Below are 23,530 nucleotides of genomic sequence, written 5' to 3'. Positions count from 1 at the left end.
TGGGCAGGGAGGATGGAGGACAGGCAGCATCCCTGTCCCAAACCCTCCTCCCATGGAGATGCAGCATCAGGTTGGACGTGGGATTCGGCGCCCGCTGCGGAGAAGCAAACCCTGAAGACATCTTCACTCGTCGTTAAATAAACTTTAATTATTTTTGCATGGGGAGGGGTGAAAGGAAAATAAAATTTCTTCCGAGGATTAAAAGCAGCAGGCGGGGAGGAGCAGCCCGGCTCTTCTCTCCCCTCTCTTCCTGGAGGCCACGGTGATGGGTGGGCCCCCTCCGAGCAGGAGATGCTTGGGGGGCCCCAGCGCCCGCAGTCCCCCCGGGGCACGCAAGGTCCCTAAAGGCACAAGTGTCACTTTGCCCCCTCCCCGCGCGGCTGCTGCCACTTCCCCGGAGCAGGCCAGCTTGTGCAAAACCCCCACGTAAAAAAATACTGTTTTTTCAGTATCGAACATCCTAAAAAACTAGAGCTTTAATCAATGTCAGTTATCCACACCCTTGATTGGAAATCCTGATTTACACCGCTGGGTTTCCACCGGGAGGGGATGTACCAGGTTGGCACCAGGAGGGTGACTGGGAGCATCCCCCAGCAGCACCGGGTTAGTGAGGGGGGGGACGCACCTCTCCAGTCCCCCCTCGCTCAGCCTTGGGTGGGCAGAGGGTCCCTCCGTGGGGCAGCAGCACCCACACCGCATCGCCCAGCACCGCTGTCCCCGGGGAAGGGCCGGGCGCAGGATCAGCTCCCGGGCAGGGGGTCTCTTCTCTGCACCTCCCACCGGCTCCTTCCCCCCGGCGCTAGTCCGGCTGGATGAGAAGCCGAGGGCAGGGTCAAGGTCGGTCCCCAGATGCTAAAGGCTTGGCTCCACGCTGGCCTCCGCCTCCAGCTTTCGCTGGTACCTCTGCCGGCGCTCGCAGCGGGGACACGACTTGGCACGGGCTTGGCAGTCCCGGTGGAAGACGGTTTTGCATTCGCTGCACCTAGGAGAAACCAAGGGGGAAAAAAAAAACCCCAAATAACCCACCGCGTTGGTAACGTCAGAGCAAAGACCGAACTTCTTCCCTCCAAACCAGACCTGGGGACACTTCCTCGTCTCCGTTTCCTCCAAGCACTTGCTGAGCAAAGAGCCCTGGCCGCAGCGAGAGCCAGCTCTAGCTCAAGACGAACCTCGCTAGCAGGAGCAGTAACTACTCGAGCTAAAGATCCACCTCCAGCAAGCTCAGAGCAAAAGCAGCAGCTCGCCCGGAAAGAGTATTGCGGGCAGCTGCCAGCACGCTGCCGGTTTTTTGCAGATGAAAGAGGGAGATGTTGAGTGAGGTTTGCACCTCGCTTCTGGAGCGCTGACAGCACAAGAGCAACGTTTCAAAGCTGAGACACCAAACCCTGCGACGGTGCAGGGCGGCGAGAGCCCGGCTGGGGAGGCATCGCCGGTGGGGACGGGACGCTGCTTGGGGACATCGGAGCCGCGGGGAAGGGGACGGGCAGCTGGGATGGCATTGCCTTTGAGCCGGCCGGCTCCGGGGAGGTCTTGCCAGCGCCCGCCCGGGACCTCCCTGCTCTGGCTCAGCGCTGCGGCAGGAATGTAAACAGCCAGAAATTATACCTTGTGCAGGGCCGGCGGAGAGGAGACACCCAGCTCTGCGAGGGGCGTTCACTACTTATCTTGAGTCAACAGAAGAAAAGTCCGTGCTACGAAGGCTGAGCTCACTTTTTCCCAGTCACGATCTCCCACCTCACCGGTAGCAGCAAAATGCAGCCCATCCACATGCCAGCAGGTCAGCTGGATTATTTTTTAAATGCCCTCAAGTGCAAATACCTGGTGCACGATCGATGTGCGAATACCACCGAATACCTTAATTTCCCAAAGGACGAGCAGAAAGGGGAGCAGAGAAACGCCCAGCAGCGGGCCAGGCAAGGGACCATGAAATATCGCAGCCTGGGTCAAATCCTGCTCCCGACAGGCGGCTGCAAACCCGAGTTACTCAGGATACGGAAAAAGCTCGTGCGTGGGTAGAGGGGACGGGGGGTGCTGCCGGGCACCGGGCCTTTTCCCAGAGGAATACTTTTTCACATGGCTTCTCCGGATTAGCAGCGGCGGCGGCGGCTCCTCCCCGAGCGCGGGGGGATTTACAAAGCCGGGGGGTGGTTTTTACTCTGCGTGTTTCTGAGCGAGCAGCAGCCGAAAGGCGGCTTCTCCCGCCTCCACCTGCCAGAGCAAGGGCTGCAGGAAGTGGCCGCCGCTGCTGTGAAAAGGCGAATGTCCCGCGCCCGGCTGGGTTTATTGTTCGGAGCGTTTCAGACGCATCCTGCGGTGAGTGACGGTGTGACCCCGGCAGCTGGCTGTCCCCCGGGGCGGGCAGAGGGGCAGGAAGCCGGGTTTAGCTTGGCGAGGAAGTTGGTTGAGCCGCTTTCCTGCTGCACAACCTCCTCCGCCAGGGAAAAAAAAGAGGTCAACAAACTTCAGAGCCCGGCTTTACGGGACATGAGACCTCCGGCTGGCTGCCAGCGGAGCTCAGCCCCGCGTGCCTGCTCTTTCCAGAGCCTGTACGCTCTTCTTCGAGGGAAAATTGGTCCCCTGGGGATGTTGTCCTCGATAACGAGCACGATGCTGTCCCTGTGGCAAGGAGGGAGAGCGAGGAATCCTGCTCAGCCGCCCCGGTAATATTTGCAACCACGTAACGCACGGGGTACCCAAGGACCCTGGTCTCGTTGGCATTTTCTGCAGCTTCTGGATGTCGCTGCTCGCTTGTAGGGACTGCCAGGCAAAGCAGACCATCGGCCTGTCGCAACTTCTCTGCCAGGATTATACTCATTACCAAATAACCGTCGGGATGCGGATCTCTCTCCACCTACGATGGACCACGCTCCTGGGCTGGAAGGGTTCGATATTGATTTCTTTAGAAAACCCTGGTGGTGGGGATAAACACCCCTCTTCTAACACACCCATCCGATTTCAACGTCTGCTCAGCTGCTGAACCCCGTGCAGCAGCTGATCCCACTGCAGGCAAGGACCCTGCCTGCAAAGGATGCGAGCTCTGCAGGCGGGAGAAAAACCCAGATGAAAGCCAGTGCTCCCCGTCCTGCCGGGAACCTCCCCAGCACGTCCCGCAGGGCTGCCCACCATCGATCTCCAAATCCGTGTCCGTGTGTCCTTCCTCCCCTCCCTGGCTGTAGAGGGGTGTGTGAACAGTCCCACTGCTGCTTTTCCTTCCCTCCTGCAACCCCTGGGAAGGGGCCGGACTGAATTTGAACGGGAGATACGTTGGCCGGGTGAGCAAGGCAGGGCACACAGCACCTTCATCATCCTCCTCCCCCTGCCCCCGGCCCCTCTGCTGCCCCGGGACCCAACACCCAGCCAGGCTTTTGCAGGCTGACGGCAAGGTGCTGGGTGGCTCCGCATGTTCAATCTGCAAAGCCACCTCGCTTGGTGACACCTCGGCTCTGCGAGGGTGGTCCTCTCTTGCCCCAAACAGCCCAGTTTTGGTTGGAAACACCTTGGAGCCGACGGGTACCACGAGGACAGGGGTACCACGAGGACCGGGGTACCACAAGGAGCGGGGTACCACGAGGACGCACAACCAGCTCAGAGCTATTTCCAGGCCACCCCGGGGCTACGTGCCTAGAAAGCACAGAGCCCCACAGGGGGACCCAGGGGACAAGTCCAGGCTCCTGGGAAAAGCCAGGCCATAAGCTCGGGTGGCTTCGCAGCAGCGGGACGCGACGGAGACGTCGCTCACCTGGTGGTAGTGTCAAACTCGAAGGGAAAAATGATGTCGCTGCTGTTGCAGATCTGGCAGATGAAGCCTCGCTGGGTGCACAGGTCGCAGTTGTAGACGTGATGGGAAGCAAACTGGAGCAGAGACTGCAGGAAGGTCTCAAAGACGCCGTCGGCTATCTGCAGGGCAGAGATAGGTCAGGCGGGTGCGGAACCCGTCTCCTGTCGGGTTTGCACCGTGCAAAATCCACATTACACCCATGCTTCGTGCTGCCATGTGAAGACAAGGCTGTCCTCCAAAAACAACCCACCCCCCACGTGCCTGCGTCGCAAGGGGACCTCAGAGGGAGCCGGCAGCAGCACCCACAACCTGCCAGGATGGGGCTCCTGGCTTTGGAGTCGATGCGAAATCCAGCTCCCCATCACCTCCAACATTATTTGCAACGGATACAAGTTTGCGTGGAGACGCACTAGCAGCAATGCTGGCTTACAGAGGTGAACATTTCTCTTGCATGATCTCCATGGTTCTCGGAGGATACGGGCCTGTGCCGATTATTTTGGCAAATTAAAGGCAATTATTTGCCTTGAAGCTGATGTGCAAGCTTGCAGAGTGCACGTGATGGAAGAGAGCAAGGCAAAAGGAGGATGAAGCTGTTTGAAACCTTCTACTGATGATGACGACGAAGTGCCATGCTCGACAGAAACCGGGATGTTTTCAGCAGTAAAACCCCTACGACCACGCAAAAAGCTCTCACCTGCCTCAGATCAGCGACACTGTATTTGTGGGGACACTCCAAGAGGTAGTGCCTGTGATCAAGCCTGCAAAGAAGCACAGAGAGGAAGATGGTAGATGGTTTCCACCACATCTCCAACGGCTTTGGAGCAAGGAGGAGCCTGGATGATACAGACTCTTGAAAATCACCGCAGACCCGATTTTCGCACCGTGCCACACATCCCAAACCCTGCCACTGGAAATCGTGTGAGAGCATTTCAAAGGGGGGAAAAAGAAAATAAATCTCTCATCTATTTTCCCAGGTGTTTCCTGTCCAGCCAGAAGCTCCTTGGTCAGGAAGGTGCTTCCTGAGTCACATCTCAACGTTCCAACCCAGCCAACAGACGGACAACTCCTTAGAGCAGATGACATGGAGCTAAAAACCAGCCCGCGCCTTGGCAGCATCGCTCCCCGCTCCAACGGCGAGCGATGAGGAGGACCAGGAGACCATCAGGGTGCAAAGAGGGGGATGCAGGCATAGTGTCACCCAGAGAGGGACCTCACCGCTTGCTCAGCTCCTTCAGGGCCCCGCTGCGGCACATGATGAGATAATCTCCCAGCAGCTTCAGCTGTTCCCTGCTCCGGTGGATCCGTCCCATCCTCTCCACGTGGTCGTAGAGGCTCTCGTTGACCAGCTTCACGTTGATCAACGGCTGGTTACGGATCTGAGTGAGGAACTTCAAAGCCTGCCGGCAAACCTGGGGCAGAGAGAGGCAAGAGGCGGGCATGCACCAAGGAGCAGCCCAGGAGGCTCGGAAGGAGGTGTAGGGTGGACATCTCCACCTCTGTTGATGGTGGAAACGTTCAGATGGACCTTCAGGAAGCACAGGCAGATGCAGGAGCATTTTCCCGCTCCCTGCACCGACCGAGCCCGGACTTACCCCTCGTTTCGTCAGATCCCAGTTGTGGATGAGGCGCGAGGGAATCACCGTCTCGTCGTCCCGGTGGCAGCTGTCGCAATAGTAGAGACCAGAGAAGGCGCAGAGCTTGGGCTTCGCGAAGGAGAAGCCAATCTGCCTGGAGCAGCCTGCAGGGAGCAGGGACGAGGCGATGAGAGGGGACCCATGCTACCCCGTTCCCATCGCCGCCAAGACGGGGGGAGAAACTTTTGGGAGGGGGGAATGGAGCAAGAAAGTTTTCGGAAGCGTTGGAGATCAGTTAAAGCACTTGTAGGACGTTCGGTGAGAGGTCCCCAGCGCCTTCCCCGTGGATTTAAGACCACGATGGTCCAACAGGAGCTGCTTCACTTTTTCCTCCATAAAAAAAGGAGTCTGGACTATCCCTGAACCCACTTTTATCCATCACGTGGTTCAATTGTTTAGTTTTTTTTTTTTTTTTTAGGAAAAGTGAATTCTGGAAACATCCCAGTGGTTTAGGGAAGAACCTAAATCCCACCCGCCTGCCCCATCACCTCCTCCCGTAGCTTTGCCCCATTTTGCCCTCGCTCAGCCCTTCTCTTTCCCGCTGCCACTGCAGGGTACCAAAACCAAGTCTGCAAGGGATCCTCGCCTGCAAGGGACGAGGTCGGGGTGGGTTAAGCCAAAAAAAGCCTTTATTATAGCGGCGGAGGAACCAGGAGGAACCCAGCTCGGGTGTCAGGGGAAATCTGCAGGGTTTTTATAGCAACTTGAAAAGCGAGCACATCTCATTTGGAGCCGGGAAGTCAGGAAAACCCTTCGTGCTATTTTTAATGGGTTCAGTTCTCTAAAATAACTGACCAAGCATAAGCAAGCCTCTGCCACCCTCCGGGAAGGCTTTGCCACCCCATCCTTCACACTTCGGGGTAGCTGGAGCGCGTCCCAAAAGAGAAGAAAATTCATGGAGGTCAGATGTTGCTCTCTGAATTAATTAAAAAAAAAAAACAACTTTTATCATTACGCCCTGACACGTAAGGAAACCCCTCCTGCGCCAGTCTCGGCTATCAGGCTGGGAGGGAGGTGAAAGCAGGGCAGGCAGCCCCCTAAGAAAACCTACACAGAAAAACCGGGAATTTGTCTTTTTGGCTTGCTGCTTCCATCTGTTGGTAGGTGGAAGATGCAGGACAGAGCCTGGAGGGGAAGGTAGAGACCAAACAGAATGGAAAATATATATATAAAAAAAAAAAAAAGAGGAGAGATTAAAAGAAAAAAAACCTGCTGGAGGGTGCAAGAAATATAATTGAAGCAGGAGACACATCTGAAATTTAATTAACTTACCAAGGTAAAGAGCAAATTATACCTCCTGTGGAGGTCAGCGAGCGTTATCCTATTACACCAGCATCGCCCCGCGTGCCGAGAGGCGTTCGTGGAAGGTAAAATGAATGTTTTGCAAAATCAGCTTGTCACACCCACTGCAGTACTCGCTCCTGTGCTGCGCTACCGGAAAAACAGCATTTGCTCTTGACTGCACTTTCCCTGCAGGTTGGGGCCACAAAATGGTCCATCTGAGGTCCACCTAAGGTAGCCTTCAGGCCAAGACCCCCACTGTCTACACCATAAGCATCGTAAACAGGAGCCCAGTAGCAGCCCAGCTGGACCTGTGCTGGGGTGGGATTCGGCATGGGGGGACTCACCCTGTGCGCACAGACCACCAAAGGTGCCACTCACTGGGGACGTGAAGCACCACCGAGGGGCTTTGGTGCTACCGGGGGTTTGGATGGGGAAACCAGCAGCTGGCCTGCAACGGGCTGGCAGGACTCAGGGCACCTCTAATTTGATGTCACCTCGTTAATCTGAATGAACGCAACATCATCCTCCAAGATGGAGCTGGGTTTTTGGACAAGCCAACGTATACCTGCACAGATGAAGCTCTGCGAGTCCAGGCCCTTCTCCACGGGGATGGCCACCAGGTATTGCAACAAGAAGCTGTTTTCCTTCACGATGTTCTTCAGGATGACCTGGGAGTGCCCGTCCAAGCTGCCACCCAGCGTCAGCGCCTCCTCGGCGCTCTCCAGGTAGGACATCAGCACCCCTCGGACCAGCTCCCTCCACGAGGCCGCTTCTTCTGCATTCTCAGCCTGCAGCTTCAGGACAGCTTTGGAGGTGATTACCTTGAAGAACGCGGGTCCCCCAAGGCTCGTGTCTGGAAGGATGTCCTGGATGGTCTCTATACCATAACTGTTGCTTAAAATTTTATCTTTGTTTCTGACTTTAAAGCACTTTAAAGTTTCTAGAGACAGGGAAAAAATAAAGGGGACCCAGGTTTTGTCTACGTCCACGTACAGAACAGCCTCTTTTATTGCATCCAGCTCCGGTTCGTGAGCTGGAGTCCAGTCAAAGCTGTTCCCAGGCACGTCGCTGTACTGGAGAAGAGCAGTGGAGTCGCTCTGGATGGGTTGGCCTTCGCCACTGTCTTCTGGATACTCCAGCGACTCCCACTCCTCCTCCTCCAGCTGAGGCCGGCACTTCTGCAGTGCCTCGCGGATCCTGTCCAACCAGTCCTCGGCCTCATCTCGAGAAGGAGCTCGTAGGTAGAGTTTTTTCCCCAGGAAAACCAGCTCGAAACGGCCGTCCGAGTGCGTCAGTGCCAGCGACTCGCACCGCAGCAGGGAATAGCTCTCGACGCAGATGCGGTCCTCGTGGTCCAGGAAGAGCTGGAGCTCCAGTGGCGACAGCTCGCAGGAAAACTCCTTCCATATCCCCATGGCTCCTCTCCGCTCCAGGCTGCCCAGCTTCAGCAGCCCTCGGAAAGGGTTGGAAAGACCTGGGGCAAAAGCAGATGTCTTAGTTTAAAGGAAAAAGGGGAAGTTGGTGGAAAGAGAAAAGCCAACGGGCGGCTCACAGCGAGCAACCAGAGGCATTGCAGCTTTGAGAGCTGGTCCTGGTGGACCGTGGGATGGGGCAGGAGTTTACAGGACCTCAGTCTCCATAATCTGTCTCTGCATGGATTTGGGTTTTGAGGCTGAGAACGAGTGGGACGGCAAAAAGGAAACGTGTTCCACAGAGTGGGCAGAGACGCGGGGACAGAGACACCCAGCATACCTCCTCTCCTCCTAAGACACTTCCCTCCAGAGCTATCGTGGGCTCAGCAACACCAAGGGAAGCTGGCCCGCTGCCTTCTGCAGCTTTTAGTGCTGCCATCAGCTCAGCAATGGCAAACTGTGCTTCCCAAACTGCCCGTCACCCAAAACACCCCCCCAGCCCCTGAGCACTGCCCAGTGTAGACACCTGACGAAAGCAGGAGAAGGCAGGGCGGCACGTACCCATCTGCCTGCGATGCACAACGCTGAAGCCCTTTTGTTCCCGTTCGGGTGACATTTTGGGCTTTCCGCTCTCCGAGGACGGCACCGACAGCCTTTCCAAGTCAAGAGCGCTAATGAGCCCTGGGGCCGGACCCTCGCCAGCCCCCTCCGGCCCAAAGCCATTGGTGTCAGCTGTGCTTTCACTGCTCTCTCCCGGAGAAGGCCTGTAGAAATCATCTTCCGAGATCCAGCTCTTTCTTTTCTGTTTAAAATAAAAAAAAAAAAATTAGTTATCAAACTTATTGAACGCCCTGCGCCCCTCAAACACGTGTGCCCACAGTGACCCCCCCACGGGGGCTGCTCCTGCGCAGTCTGGATCCCAAGCAGCGATGCTGGCCGTCCCCACGCAGATGGCTCCCCTGCTCCCTCCGATCAGGGAATGCTCCGTGGGACTGCGTTGGCAGCTGGCAAATATCGGGATTATATACTGCTGGGATTATAAAGTCCAAAATTGATCAGTTCTCTCCCCCTAAAATCATCGAGGGGCTCAGAGGGAGAGCACATTCCCTGCAGTAACCACATACAAGATATTTGGTCCTGGAAATATTTCTGATAGAGGGTGAGAAACCAGCCCTGCCGTGGAAGGGTACCAGCTTGCCTGGAGCAGCGGCACCATCCTCGTTCCAGGAAGAACAGAGATGGGGCGAGGTACAGAGAAGACGTCTAGGATGAAATAGAGACCCATGGCCTACAAGCAGATGCTACAAACACCAGGCCTGATCAGTACAGGCAAAAAGTAAGGCAGGGAAGGCAGAGGAAACCTTTGTCTCCATATGTCAGGAGGGGATGAGACCCACAAGCAGAACAAAGCTCGTTAAGCTGAAAAAAACCCACAGCTGTAACTTCTCCAGGAGTTTTTCTGGCTACAAGAACGGAGCGAGGTTCTGGGCCAAGGTCCCCGAACAAACACCAGGAGCAAAACACGACCCAGCTCAGTGCTCCAGCAAAAGGGAGCAGCTTCCCTAGACCCAGCGCATCCCTTCCGGGGCTGCATCCCACCGGGAACGACCTCTCAACTACCCTACCGCGCTTTCCAAGAGCCTTTTATTCTGAACAACGAACTAAATGACAGCAGAAGAGCCATCGCCACCCTGCAGCCAGGATCACGGGTGGCTTGCGGTGCAGCTCCCAACATACAGGCAGGCTCGGCTTACTCCCGGACCAGGAACGCAGGTTGCTCCGTGAGTCATGAGAAAGCAGGGGGGAATTTCCTGTTGACACCGTATGTTATACATAGATTAGGTCAAACTGGCCCAACGCCACGAGGAAGCAGCGGAAACGGGATAACTGGGAGGGAGCTGAAAGGAGCAGGGACCAAAAAGAGAAACCCTTTAGGGGGGTATGAAGTATATCCTAACCTCACCAGGACGGAAACGACGGGAACCAGGACGGCAAAGTCAGTAACAAATTAGACAGAGGACAGGGCTCTTCAAAGAGTTTCCTAAAAGCAAAAGCAAGTGGATCATCTCCTCAGTGGCAGCAGGAGAAATCCCCCGCAGTTTAAGCTAGCCTAAGCACCAAGGAATGCCATCCTGCTCTGGGAACAGATGTCTTGTGTGAATATTTTTCCACTGGAAAACTTTGTTTCCCATCCAGCCAACCCTTTTCCCTCCTCTTAGGTGGACCATAAATGAAGAAAAGTCCCCATGAGAAATTCGACTCTCAGGCTGTTTTATCGGCTTGCACACAGCCTACGGCCAGATTTGTGCAAGAGCTCATCGCTCTCCAGATATCGTTAACAAAACCAAAAACTGCCTGTTGCGGCCACTCTTGGTGAGGAACGACTGGCAGGCCAGGCAGGGTTTCAAAAGCCTTGGTGCCTCTTTTACCAGGGAATATCGACTTCGACCCAGTTTCTCCCAGGGCAGCTACGTGGACACAGCTCCACGGGGTCCAGGAAGATGCTCATGGAGCAGGGAGCATCACCTACACCCAACTTGCTGTCGGAAGACTGGAAGCAGCACGGAAGATGAGAGTTTGAAGAAACTGGTGCCTACCCAGAAGCTGTCACCAGTTTTATTTTCCTTTTCCATTAGACGTGCTGGTCAGGAAGCATAAAAACAAGGAGACTGATAGCAAATGAGCTGTAAGACCTACCGGACAACCTAGCAGCGGAGAAAGGAGGTATTCGGCCGTCGGGCTGCGGACAGCCTGGCTTGCCTCGCTGCCGCTGACCGTGCCGCTTCTGCCTGTCTCTCCTCCACTCGGACCGCCACGCCGTGTGGCCGAAACGCCGGCTGTGCCGCTGGCTTGCGGTGCTGCACCTCCATCCCCATCGCTGGCGGTCGCCAGGTCGCCCGTCCGAGCGGAGCGTGGACTGTCGGCGTTGGGAGGCGGTTGCCGGCAAGCTCCGTGGGACGGTGCCGGGGGGACGGGCGGTGCGGCCGGGGGGCAGGCACGCTGCCCTGGGGAGCAGCTCAGCACGCCGGGGACCAGCCCTCCCTCCGGGGCTTCCAGGCTTGGCTTGGCTTTGCTGAACTCTGACAACACCCTGGAAACAGAAAAGCGAGCAGTTGGAACGTAGCTACGTTAACCAGAACCTATAAAAAACCCCAGTTATTGCAAATTGTAACCACCCCAAAAAAAAGGGCTCAGCATCACTGCTCGTCTCCTGCGGGCTGGCAGCGCTGTACAGCTGCAACAAAACCCCGTGGCACCAGCCCTGCTAACAGAAAAAGGTGTGATTTGTGCCCTACGGAGCAGCAGTCAACCCCACTGCAGGCAAGGACCCTGCCTGTAAAGGATGTGTTTCCTAACTACGCCCGTTAACGGGGCGTAGTAATTTGCTTCTGATGGACACCTCCTAATGGAGGGAGAGCGCTGGGTGCTCCCCGCAGCCCCAGCCCCACGTACGGCTCCTGGACACGTATCCGTCCGCGGACCGTGTGCCAAATTTCAAATATTTTCATAACCGTTAACGAGCAATTATTAGTGGAGCCCGGCCAGACGAGACGCTGTTCCCATGCCCCCGCTTCGCCGCCAGCTAGGTTGAGTTAAACCAGCCCAAGATTAAAATTCAAAACGACATCTTTCCATCACGAGTTTAATCCAATCAAGGCAGGTTCTTCCAGGATCATCTTAAGATGCAAAATCCTAGAAGTAGGTAACGCCGCCGCTATCGATGGGGAGGAACAGACTGCAGCTCTAAACCCTCTCCAAGACCCTTATCGGGAAGAGGGTGCCTTCGCCAGCCAGCACCCCCAAGCCAGGCTCCTTCAGAGCCAGGTTTTAAAGGTGGCAGGGAAAATATTTGCTGATTACTCAGAGCTTATATAACCCGCTGGAAATCTTTGTGCTGGGTGTTTGGCAAAAATAAATCACGAGGATGACAAACTAACAACCTCCCTCCTCTAAATTATCTGCCAAAGCTGCAAATTACAACCCTTTCCTGTGACCAAACTCATTTCTTTCCCCCCACAGAAAGCCCCGGAGCATCCCCCAGCGTACGCCAGGGAGATGTGACATTCCTGAAACCAGGGAGCAGCATTTTTCTGACGTTTCTGCCCCAGTAAAGAGGACAGACACACACTTCAGTGGCCAGAAGCTCATTTGCCGTGGCAGCAGGGTCCCAGCAAGCCATGCCGAGCGTTTCTTTTTACCTTTCAGGCTCTTTCCAGGAGGAAAAAAAATAGCTTGTTAAAGAAAAACAGGGGAGAAAGCCTTCCTGCCTATAGAAAGAAAATAAATGAGAGCCCAGGAGAGGGTTAAAAATCCCTTTGAAGAGAGAATCTGGGAAAAGACTCACTCTAGCAGCGACCTGTCCAGGTCCTCGGCGGTGGCCGTCCCCAGGTCGGAGTCGCAGGAGAGCGGCTCCTCGCTCCGCTCGGGACTGCGGGCGCAGTGAGCCGGGAGGATGCTGTCGGAGCCCAGACTGGAGGAGAGCTGGGACGAGCTCGTGGTGTTAAGGCTCAACGAGGACGACGTGAGCTTGATTTTGCTGCTGGCTTTTCCAATGGGTAGGACGGAGGGTTGAATCTCGATCTCGTCCGACCCCGATGATTGGGAGATCGAACCCAGCGATGCTTTTCTGTGGGGTTCGGATGTCGAGGACGTGAGGGGCTCCAGCAGCTCCGAAACAGGACACAGACCAGAGAGGGACAGAGGGGTGATGGTCCACTCGTTCAAAACAGCTGATTTATAGGAGAGCTCGAAGGTTAAGGACGTTAAGCCCTGCAAGTAGCTAAGGAGAAACTCGCACTCTTCAGCATCTAAGAGCAGGGCGGTTGCTTGGTAGTATTCGGGCAGCCGGGACCTCTCCCGCAGCAGCAGCTTCAAGTAACACTCCACGAGGCCATCGTTCAAAGCCAGCCTCAGCCAGGCTCGGCAGCGGCCGACGTCCGTATTGATAAAGATGAGTTGTTCCAGCTCCGAGACAATATTTCTGGGGAAAGGGAGAGAAAGTACAGAAAAGGATGTGAGCGGCTCCGTTTTCGGTCCATCACGGGGTGCGACACCGCACTCCCTAATCCCCCCTGGCCCCAGCTCACATCGGCGCTGCAGATGCCACAAAAGCAGAGCAAAAGTTTTGTAAGGTTTTTTTTTTTTTTTTTTACTCTGTCTCTCAAGAAAGAAGAAAAATCCTTCAAAGGGCACAAAAATATCCCCCGTAGCATGTGAAAGAGTTATTTTCATCCGTTCTTTCATAATTTAAGAGTCGGTGATGGAGCTGGATAAGGCTTTCAAAACTATTTGCGTGTGGGCTCTTATGTAGTGTGAGAGGACTCTGCTTAGGGAGCGGTTCAGAAAAAACCCCAGCAAATCACGACAGTTACCCAGGTGAGACCTCCTCAAAGCTCACACATCAGGTCAGTGATGTCCATCCTGCTTGGGACACGGGGAAATGGAGGCCAAGTATCCCAAGCAGGTCCAGGTCAGAAGAGAGACCAGACCCCGGCGCCGTGCATCCCGTAACCCACCGCTGCCGTACGCCAGTGCGGTCAGCGGGGTCCCACCGGGGACACGGAGTTCCCATATACAGCCTGGCACCCAAAAATAAATAAGAGAGGGGTGTGCCCTAAGCTGGCAGCAGCGTTTCATTCCTTAACTGTTTGGGGACATGGACTCACGCCTAAATGGCCCTTTAGCCCTTGCACACACTGAGAGGGGCCGTGCTGACAGCACTGGGTGCCCAGCCCTGCATCGCTTGGCATCGCGGGGGCTTTGCTCTCCTACCTGCACCTCCCAGCGGTCCCGGGTAGCCCCAGCCCCCCGAGACACCCTGCGAGAGCATCTCTCCCTCCCACTGAAGGGACTGAGCATATGGGATGGGGTAGAGACCATCGAGCCATCCTCCTGTTCACCATTCCCCGAATTTTGTGGCTTTGGCACCAAAAAGAGGGGATAAACCCGAGCGTGTAAAACACCTTTCGGCAGGGACGGGCACTCACCGATGGGTGATGCTCTTCAGCAGACCCCAGAAGACCGGCTGGGGAAGCGGTCCCCGACCCCCTGCTTTCTTCCCTTTCCCCCCACTCTCTGCCTTTATATGCTTCGCCTTCAGCCCGTGCACAAAGACAGCTTCCAGGGCGCTGCAGAGGGTGTTCGCGTTCCCATCGTCGCTGGTTACGACGGCATCCGAGGTCACGTACTGCTTCTGCAACGCCTTGATGGCGTTCACCAGTTGCTTTTTGATCAGCTGCAAGACAGGGAGTACATGCTTGCATTATAAAAAAAATTAAGTATTAGGAAAGATTTCATATAAAAGGGCTCAAAAACTGCAAGGCTCGTGCAGAGCGAAGCACCACGCGACTCCTGCTTCATCCCCGTGCTTTGCGGCGGCTGTTAGGGAGCACTACAGCCGAACTGGTCAAGCTGGGGACTCACGCTCTTGGCATCACAGTTCATCTGTTGTTTTTGTTTTTCGTTTTTTAAATGAGTAAATTTATGCAATTTTAGCCAGCATTTTGGGACCCACCAGGTTGCTGGGGTTGCCTTTAGAGCGTGCGGTGCTTCCTCTGCAGACACCAAATTGCTTAAGAGGGTGGGGAAAAAAAAGAAGTCAGCTCTTTCCAGGGGCTTGCTCGGAGGAAACACAGGGATTAAATAAGCATGGGTGATACACGAGAAACTCGAAGGAGGTAACCCGTAACAAGGGCTGCGATACCACTTGAACTCATGCAGACCAGCCCGAGCAGCATGTGACGCGCCAACGAGTCCCGCCAGCGGAAATCAAAGCCATCGATTTCGCTCTCAGCAGCTCATGTGTGTCGATTAACCCACGGGCACTGCCGGGGACGGCCCCCCCCAAAAAAGATGCTTTTGGAAGGACGGCTGGGGTTTAGCTGCTGCCTTCGGAGAGCCTCGGTGGGCTTCGAAGCAGGAACACGGGAATTTTACCTTCCAGCAGCTTTGATTCCCTCCTTCTCATACCAGTTGAAAAGAAGCAAGTTCAGTGAATTTAACAATTCTACGCTGGTGGAGAGGATGTTTTTTCCTAATGCAGCTGAGCCCGGATGTCTCAATCAACCTTATTTAAAATGAAAGTTGCACTTGCCAGCAGGCATTTGGCAAACACTGCAAATTCAGCCAGGACCCCATCAAACAATTCACGTTTCGGCATCAATCCCGCAGCATTCAAGGCCAACGCTGAACGGCACCAGCCGGCTGCGACTGGGGCGGGGCAGATTTTGACTCGAGCCTGGGTCGGCCGCACAAACCCGTATTAAATTTCCAGCCCAGGATATTTTTTTTCAGCATCTAAATAAGATTTCCAGCAGCTGTAGTTCAAGGACAACAGCTGGGGGGAACAGGGACCTTCTCCCTGCCCGTATCAGGGGGTGCCTCTTGCAGCAGGAGCTGCTTTCCAGCTGCCCCGCAGATCTGCTAGCACAAGCAACCCACCTGCAAGCAGCAACCGTGGGATAACAGGATTAAGGAGTGCAAATGATTTTATCTGTCGTCCGTGAATTAATTCTGCTGTGGGATGAATTAAACACCCAGTTTTAACCACTGGGTTTGAGCTTTGCTCATTAAACGTGTTTAGACTCCCAAAGCTGGGTAAAGAAACCCTAAATATACAGAGCAGCAGTGCTCCTTCACCCAGGTATCAGGGCTGAACACCTTCCCCCGCCCCACGCTGGGTCTTGCCACGAGGGGCAAAGCCCAAGGTAAGAGTCTGGTGTCATTTAACTCATGGCTACCCTATTTCATAGAATCGTAGAATAGTTTGGGTTGGAAGGGACCTCTAAAGGTCAGCTAGTCCAACCCCCCTGCCGTGGGCAGGGACATCTTCAACTCGATCACGTTGCTCAGAGCGTTTGATTTGCTTTAACCCGCCCCAAACCAGCCAAACCATCAAGGATCCTCTCTGCCGGAAAGCGCGAGCCACCCTTTGCCCGTATAAACCATCCCAATCCCAGCTGGCAGCACTGACAAGTCCTACCACGTCCCCGCTGGCAACTCGAGTTGCACCGGGGAGTAACTGGAGCTATTTGGGGAGGTTCAGGGCATCTCGCTCACCTGTATGGCTTCCTTGGGGTCATTGGCGTGGCTCGAATGCATCTCAGCTGCTGCCGCTCCCCGTGCCGGGCGCTGCCTTCACATGTCACCTTTGGGACAAGGAGGAGGAACACGTCTGAGCACCCGTTTGGTTTACATCTAACTCGCCTGCCACGCAAAGCGCACCCGGCGTCAGGCAAGAGGCACGGATCACGCACCGAGGCATTTTGCAAGCACTCACGGCCAGACCACTGCCGGATTCAAGCTGGGACCGACCCACGACCACATCAAAACACACCACGCTCCCCAGGGACCAGGACAGTTTCAGGCAAAACAGAGAGTGGCCAAGAGACTGAGAGAGAGTAATTAACCCTTGCAAGAGGGGGCAATTAACCCTTGCACGCTGCCCACAGGCAGCTCTAAACCTGGGTGAGACGCCGGGCTGGTCAAGCCAGCAGCGATGCACGCAGGGCCAGGGACTGCTTCCCTTCTGTTTCTACATCACCTGCAATGCCCAGGCGCCAGTAAGGGCATCAAAACAGCCATTTAGCAAGTGAGCCTGAACGACGGCACCCAAAAACCTTGTGAATGGCATTAAGGTGGCCCAGACAGAGGGGTGTCACCCCCCAGCAGACCCTGGGCAGAGGTGACAGCAGCTCATCCCTCCGGTACTCGCCGGAGGAGCAATGCTGCTGCCAAACCCGGCCGGGACAGACCCTTCTCGGAGGGTGCTCGCCCTGACGGCGCAGAGCTGTCTGGGAAGCCGGGAAGGAAGGATGCTGGTTCTCCATCAGGTTTACAGTCGCTCCGTTCAGAGGCAGATGCTGGACCGCCCAGGATCTCCCCGCTCCTGGGGGTTGCATACGGCAGGGCTGCTCTGCTGCAGCTGGCTTTGGTGGGAGAGAGGAAAATCAGTGCCCTCCCACTACAGGAAACCCTGGCAAAACCAGAGCCGAGCAGGCAGCGGCAGCCTCGCTGGGGTCATCTGCAGCTGCAGGGTGTCTGCAGACAACGAGGGACCTCTGACTTCTGGCCTCCTGCCCTCTTCTTCAGAGCCGCCTGCCGAAACCAGGCTGTGCCTGGAGGCTCTGTGAGCAACGCACGTGGCTGTCGGCGAGACGCCCGCCGCACGGCTGCGTCCCCGCTCAAACACAGCGTGTCCTGGTGCTGAAAAGGGTCTGAAAGATGGTCCAGCACCAGCTACCGCTGTAAAGCTTTCTAAGGGTGTGAGAGGATGGAGAAGAAATTTATTCCCTTGAGTTGGAAGCACTTGCCATCCAGGTGGAGAAGGACAGAGCCCAGCAGTTGACAGCAGGGTTTGGGCACGTCCACGGCAGACAACGGGCTTGGTATGGCATCGATACTTCAGATTTTATTTCCAAGCCAGCACAAAAACCCCACAGCTTTCCCCCAAGCAGAGCTGACAGCCTCAGCCTGCCCCTCTCCCTGCACCGTGAGCCGTCAGACCAGGGTAGAAGCATGGTTTGCAGACCAGCTCTTACACGGCCACGGCCGGTCCTGAAGGCAGCGGTGGCCCAAATCCAGAGCAGTCCAAATCTGGAGCAGCCTGAACCCAGAGCAGCCCGAACCCAGAGCGTCCCAGACCTGGAGCAGCCCAAATCCAGAGCGTCCCAGACCCAGAGTGTCCCGTGCATATACCACATCAGCCAGTCCCGCTCGGAGCAGCAGGTCAAGAGCTCTCTGGGGACAAACCCCAGATCAATCCTCAGTGTTTCCAGAGTTCACAGACAATTTCACAGAAAAGGAAACTGTTTTCGCCACGACTTGTCATAAGATTTCCTTTCTTCGGGTTGCAACACAGAAATGGGGGAGCGCAGTGATTACAGGAACGTTAACCTCTGGCTCAGAGGCTCCAGGCGCTGCTGGGGGTTTCTGGGGGGAGCGAGGAGACACCTAAGCGACAGCAGCGGTCGACAAGGACCACAGAGAGCCGTCCCCGTCTCTGCCCTCTGCATGGGAGGTTCAGGCAGCATCAGGCTCCTCGGGGCCGGGCAGCCTCTGCCCCTTTCCCCACCACCTCCTGCATACACCCTGCAAACAAGCAACGCATCCCACCCAAGACAAATTCAAGGTGCAAGAGCTGGGGGCAGAGACCCAAGGGTGGGAGAAGCAAGCCGTGGGCACAGGGTGGCACTTCTCATGCCCGGAGAGGCAGCGTGGGTGTTTCAGCTCCAGGACTGCACCCGCTGTCCGTGCTCTCGGTGCCGGCCACCCCAGCCGGTTGCAGGGGAGGGGGTGACAGCGGTGTTTTTGCAAAGACCTTGTCCAGATTTTACTAAGTCAGTGGTATTCCCCCAAAACACATGCTCCTTTGCCGGCATCATCTCTCCCAGCATCTGCAGGAGAGTGAGACGTCAGGGAGGACACCCGCCGCCTTCGCCACGGGACTCTCCACTCCCACCACAACCAGTCCAACCAGTTTGCTCCAGCGTCGCAAATCCACATGGCACTGCTTCTGTTGGGACAGCGTTTTCCTCAACAATGAGTGCAACGAACCAGCTCCGAGGCAGATTTCACCTAACGCAAGTCTTTGGTGAAATACGGGGAAATCAGACCGGCAGCCCCGGCGCCGGGCTGGCCGGCTCTAGAAGGAACCGGAGGGCACCGAAGCTCTTCCAGGCAGATCCTGGAAAGCCATAGCTGTTCTTTGTGATCTTGAAAGCGTAAGAGATGGGAAGGAGGCGCAAACGCAGAGACAAGCACATCTACAGCAGAAAAAAAAAAGCCACATCGTTTCCCAGTAGTCACCACCCCAGAGGCTAGGCAAGCAGAGCACAACAGCTCGAGTAAAACAAAGAAAATAAAACAAGTGAGAAATAAAAACAGCCAGCAAGCTGGCGCGGTTAAACCTACCGAGGAAGAGAATCGCCAGTGCGAGAGCAGAGCTGTTTATTTACCAAACTGCTGCAAAACAGCCAAATTCTTTGGGAATGGCTTGTTCGAATCAAGCCTTGTGCCAGGAGAGGCAGAGACCCCGTCCCAGAGCTCGGCTCTTCAATCTCCCAACAAGCGATGCTCTCCGAGTTATAAACAGCAGGTCATCGCTCGCGCTTTACGAATGGAAAACAACAGCCCGCGACGACGGCACGAACCGGTGACTCAAGGCCTGGACGCGGAGCCAGTCATTTTCCAAGCACGAGTGCTGCACCAGTCACCCTCCGCCCCGGGGAAATGAGGGCTTTGACGGGACCGTGAGTCCAAGGCCGGTGTCGGGGCAGCCCTCTCCTCCTACACAGCTTCTGCCTTCCACCCAGAGCCCGTGCACACCCAGCCACACTCAAAATACAAGCCGACCCCGAGCAGAGGCAGCTCGGGAGCAGGAAAGTCAGCTGGCACAGCCAGGGGCTTGGCTTGTTGCAGGATAAAACCCCTCGGAAATAATTCGGCAAGGGTTAGGGCAGGGTCAGAGCGCAGCCCCAGCTCGCAGCAGCAGCAGGACCCTCACGGTCTGACTTCAGCTCCTTCTCTGCGCCCAGCCCGGCACTATGCAGCACCGTCGCGATTCCCACAGGCATCGCGTAAGGGACGGGGACCAACACGCCACCCTCTTCCCCGCGGACACGTCCTCCTTGCAGCTGACAAACCTGATGGGGTCGGAGAAGAGTCGCCACTGATGAACCCCTCCAACTTCTGCCCCCGGGACACCGAGCAGGACGCCCAGGAGCGGCTGGGGGAGGCAAAGCAGCCCTTGATGGCAAGACCGTGTTTCTCAAACACTCAACAAGGAGAATTTCTTTCAGCCTGTTGTCTGCTCCTGAACCGGGCTACAATTTGCCGGAGCCGCAGGTAAAGCCGGGGTTGATTCTCCCCAGCGTCGCAGCCGACGGAGCCTCTGCACGAGGGCGAAGCAAGTTGTGAAACACCCAGCGCGTTGCGGCAAGATGTTCCCGTATTTATACTCCCGTTTTTTTGTGTCGCTTCGGATTCCCAGCGCTGGAGTGTCCCGGTTGATTCGGTGGCCGCCTGACCCGGCGGGCAGCTCGCATCCCTTGATGGGGGTAAACCGGGGGTCGCTGGAAGTGAGGCAACAAGAACTCTTTAAACTCCGCATTTTCTGCTGGACACAGGAACTACCCGGGGCTCATTCGCAACCGCTCGTTTTAAGTGAGAAAACGTCATTTATAGAGACCGTGACGCGCGATAAACCAGAGCGAGCCGCGAAGATCCCGCAGGCCCCGGGATCTCCGCGCGGGTACGGCCGCTCCGGCCGGCGCCAGGTCTACAGGGAGGAACCAGGCCGGGAGGTTTGGGGTGTCAGCGCCGGAGGGCGCGGATCGAGGACCGGACACCCCCCCCGGAGGGGACCCCTCGCCAAGGAGCCCCTGGCCCGCGGGCTCTGTGGCGGTGCAAGCCCCCCCCCCCCCCCCCATGCCACGGGGGGGCCACGGGGAGGCTCCGCGCCGGGCCGAGGCCGCCGGCCGGGCAGCGCTGCCCAAGCGCGGGGGGGGCCTGGCACGGGTCAGCGGGGGGGACCGGGGTGCCAGGCCCCCCCCCACCCGGGGCGACCCGCGGCTGTGGGGAGCACCCGGGTGGGTGGGGGCGGACGGGGGCCCTGCCCGGCCTCCCGGCCGGGGCGGTGCAGGCAGAGCCCGCCTGGGGAAAGGTCAGCGGCCATGGGGTGCGGGGGGGGGGGGGCGCGGGGGGGGCACCCCTCGCTTGCCCCGCCCTGCACCCCCCGCCTGCGCCCCTCAGCGCCCCGCGGACCCCCATCACCCTGCACCCCCCGCCTGCCTCGCCCCCCTGCACCCCTTCTCTGCTCCCCACCCCGCCCCCCCGCACCCCGTGAGCCCCCCTCCCCCCCCGCGCCCCCCCCGTTCCCCTTCGCCCCCCCCCCCCGCTCACCGGCTCCGCGCCTCCGGCCGGGGAACCCGGAAGCGCCGGCCTTGCCGGGAGCGCGCACGCCCCGCCCCTCCTGACGCCAGCGCGCAGCGGGGCGGGGCCGAGGGGCGCCGGGCCACGCCCACCCCGGCAGGGGGCGGGGCTGCAGGGGCGGGCAGGCCCGCGCTTGCGTGCACACGCACTACGCGTGCACGCGCACCCGCACTTGCACACGTGCACGCGCACCGGCACACCCCCAGGCAGACGTGCAAGCACACCCGTGCAGGCACGCGTGCACAAGCGGGCCCACGCGCGCACAGCCGTGGGGCAGGTGTACTCACACGCGTGCACGCGGGTGCACACGCCCACACACCCTCGCAGGCGGGTGCCGCGGCGGGGACCGGCAGACCCTCCTCCCCACCGTCTGTGCACGGCCCCCCCGTCGCCGCAACACGCGTGTGTGTGCACGGGCCCAGACACACACACACACACACGTCCAGACACACACGTGCACAGGCCTACACACACGTGTGCACATGTCCACACACACACGTGCACAGGCCCAGACACACGCATGCACGGGCCCAGACACACGCGTACACGGGCCCAGACACACACGTGCACGGGCCCAGACACACACGTGCACAGGCCCAGACACACGCGTGCACAGGCCTACACACATGTGTGCACATGTCCACACACACATGTGCATGGGCCCAGACACACACGTGCACGGGCCCAGACACACACGTGCACAGGCCCAGACACATGCATGCACAGGCCTACACACACGTGTGCACATGTCCACACACACACGTGCACAGGCCCAGACACACACGTGCACGGGCCCAGACACACACTCGCACGGGCCCAGACACACACACGCACATGTCCAGACACACGCGTGCATGGGCCCAGACACACACGTGCACAGGCCCAGACACACACTCGCACGGGCCCAGACACACGCGTGCACGGGCCCAGACACACGCACGCATGGGCCCAGACACACACGTGCACAGGCCCAGACACACACTCGCACGGGCCCAGACACACACGTGCACAGGCCCAGACACACACTCGCACGGGCCCAGACACACACACGCACATGTCCAGACACACGCGTGCACGGGCCCAGACACACGTGTGCATGGGCCCAGACACACTCACACGCTTCCATCCGCTCGCAGGACGCCCTGGGTGAAAAACCCGCAAGTTTTAATGGTGATTTCGAAGCCCTTCCCCGCCAATGGACAAATGCGGCAACCGTGTACAATCCCCCGGGTGCGCAGCAGCACCCCAACGCCCTCGGCAGCCCCTCGCCCGCTGCCTGCAGGGAAGAGCAGCCCCCAGCCCGCGCGTTCCCCCGCGGGGACGTCCCCTCCCGGAGGGAGCGTGTCCCACGCGCGGAGGGAGGCTGCACGGCTGCGGCTCTTGACACCCGGTGCTGCACCCAGCCCGGCCCGCTGCTGCTGGAGCCCTACGAGGGCTCCCCGTCCCTCGTAGCCCTCCTGTTCCCATCCCGCTGGGATGAGCTTCGGGGTATCCCGAGCACGTGACTGCCCGTAGCATCCTCCTCCGTGGAGAGGGACCATTGCTCCGGCTCTTGGGGTGCACCCGAGCTACAAGGCAGAGGCATCGGGTCTCTGGGTAATTGCATTTCCCCACCGTCGCAGCTTTTCTGGGGTGCTGTGGGCATCCAGCTGAAATAACAGCCAAGGAAATAACATCCAAGGAAATAACGTCCAAGGAAATAGCCAAGGAAATAACAGCAAGGAAGTAACAGCCAAGGAAATAACATCCAAGGAAATAACATCCAAGGAAATAGCCAAGGAAATAACAGCAAGGAAGTAACAGCCAAGGAAAGCCTCAGCCGTTCCTACATCAGAACAAGAGCTGAAAAATAAGCACGGGCATCGTCGCCATCCCACTTACTTTAGCTTGGACTTGTTGAAAATCTCCTCCTCGTCCGAGGTCTCTTCATCGTACAGCTCAGCCATGGATTTTTTATGCTGGGAATCGAGGGGTTGGTACAGGTCTCTAAGCCACTGCGGTTTGGTTTTGCTCAGATCCGATAGGCGCGAGCCCTGGAAAGCGCCAGGGAAGGGAAGGTTTCGGAGAGGGTGAGAAACAGCCGGCGATGCAGTTTGCGGGCAGAGGGGCAGACCTGGCACGTGCTCCCTGCCCTTACCTGCTCTTTAACATCGTACTTGTTCTTGCTCCGTCCCCGTGCCAAGAGTTTTTGAAAGAACCTGAAAAAAAAAAGGAAAAGAAGGATAAAAGTGGAGGCAGGTGGTGATGGCAGTTACTGGCAGGAAGGTTGCCTGCACCCTGCCCTGCTGGGGAAGCAGCTGCTGTAGGATTCAGGCAAGTGGCACTTACAGCGCTGCAAAACATCTGGATTTAGCGGGTTAAAGGGGGAGAAAAAAGGCTTTTGTGTGTCATCGCCCCGGAATTCACCTTTCCCGGTCCATAAGCAGGGAGGCTTGGCCAGGGAGGGCTGCAGCAGGTGCCAGCACCCTGCCAGGGCAGAAGCCTCTACCTGC

General features: G+C 57.4%; 1 protein-coding gene across 2 annotated transcripts; it reads right to left on the bottom strand.

Annotated features, from left to right (window-relative positions):
- Positions 1-127: 127 nt before the first annotated feature.
- Positions 128-21,060, bottom strand: PLEKHM1 (pleckstrin homology and RUN domain containing M1). Of its 2 annotated transcripts, none has more exons than XM_076356677.1 (13): positions 21,009-21,060; positions 19,020-20,179; positions 16,167-16,255; positions 14,096-14,343; positions 12,454-13,089; positions 10,806-11,199; positions 8,670-8,910; positions 7,262-8,170; positions 5,371-5,516; positions 4,994-5,187; positions 4,473-4,536; positions 3,740-3,897; positions 128-982 (listed from the first exon to the last, which is right to left on the bottom strand). In XM_076356677.1, the coding sequence occupies exons 3-13, from the start codon at positions 16,206-16,208 to the stop codon at positions 853-855; spliced, it is 3,162 nt and encodes a 1,053-aa protein (XP_076212792.1). In that variant the 5' UTR covers positions 16,209-16,255; positions 19,020-20,179; positions 21,009-21,060; the 3' UTR covers positions 128-852. The 2 variants fall into 2 exon arrangements, with proteins under 2 accessions (XP_076212792.1, XP_076212791.1); XM_076356676.1 differs by having other exon boundaries at positions 19,751-20,179.
- Positions 21,061-23,530: the final 2,470 nt, after the last annotated feature.

This window comes from Aptenodytes patagonicus, chromosome 20 (genome assembly GCF_965638725.1).
Source record: "Aptenodytes patagonicus chromosome 20, bAptPat1.pri.cur, whole genome shotgun sequence".
Taxonomy (NCBI): Eukaryota; Metazoa; Chordata; class Aves; order Sphenisciformes; family Spheniscidae; genus Aptenodytes; species Aptenodytes patagonicus.
This window is presented reverse-complemented; position numbering and strand designations above follow the sequence as displayed.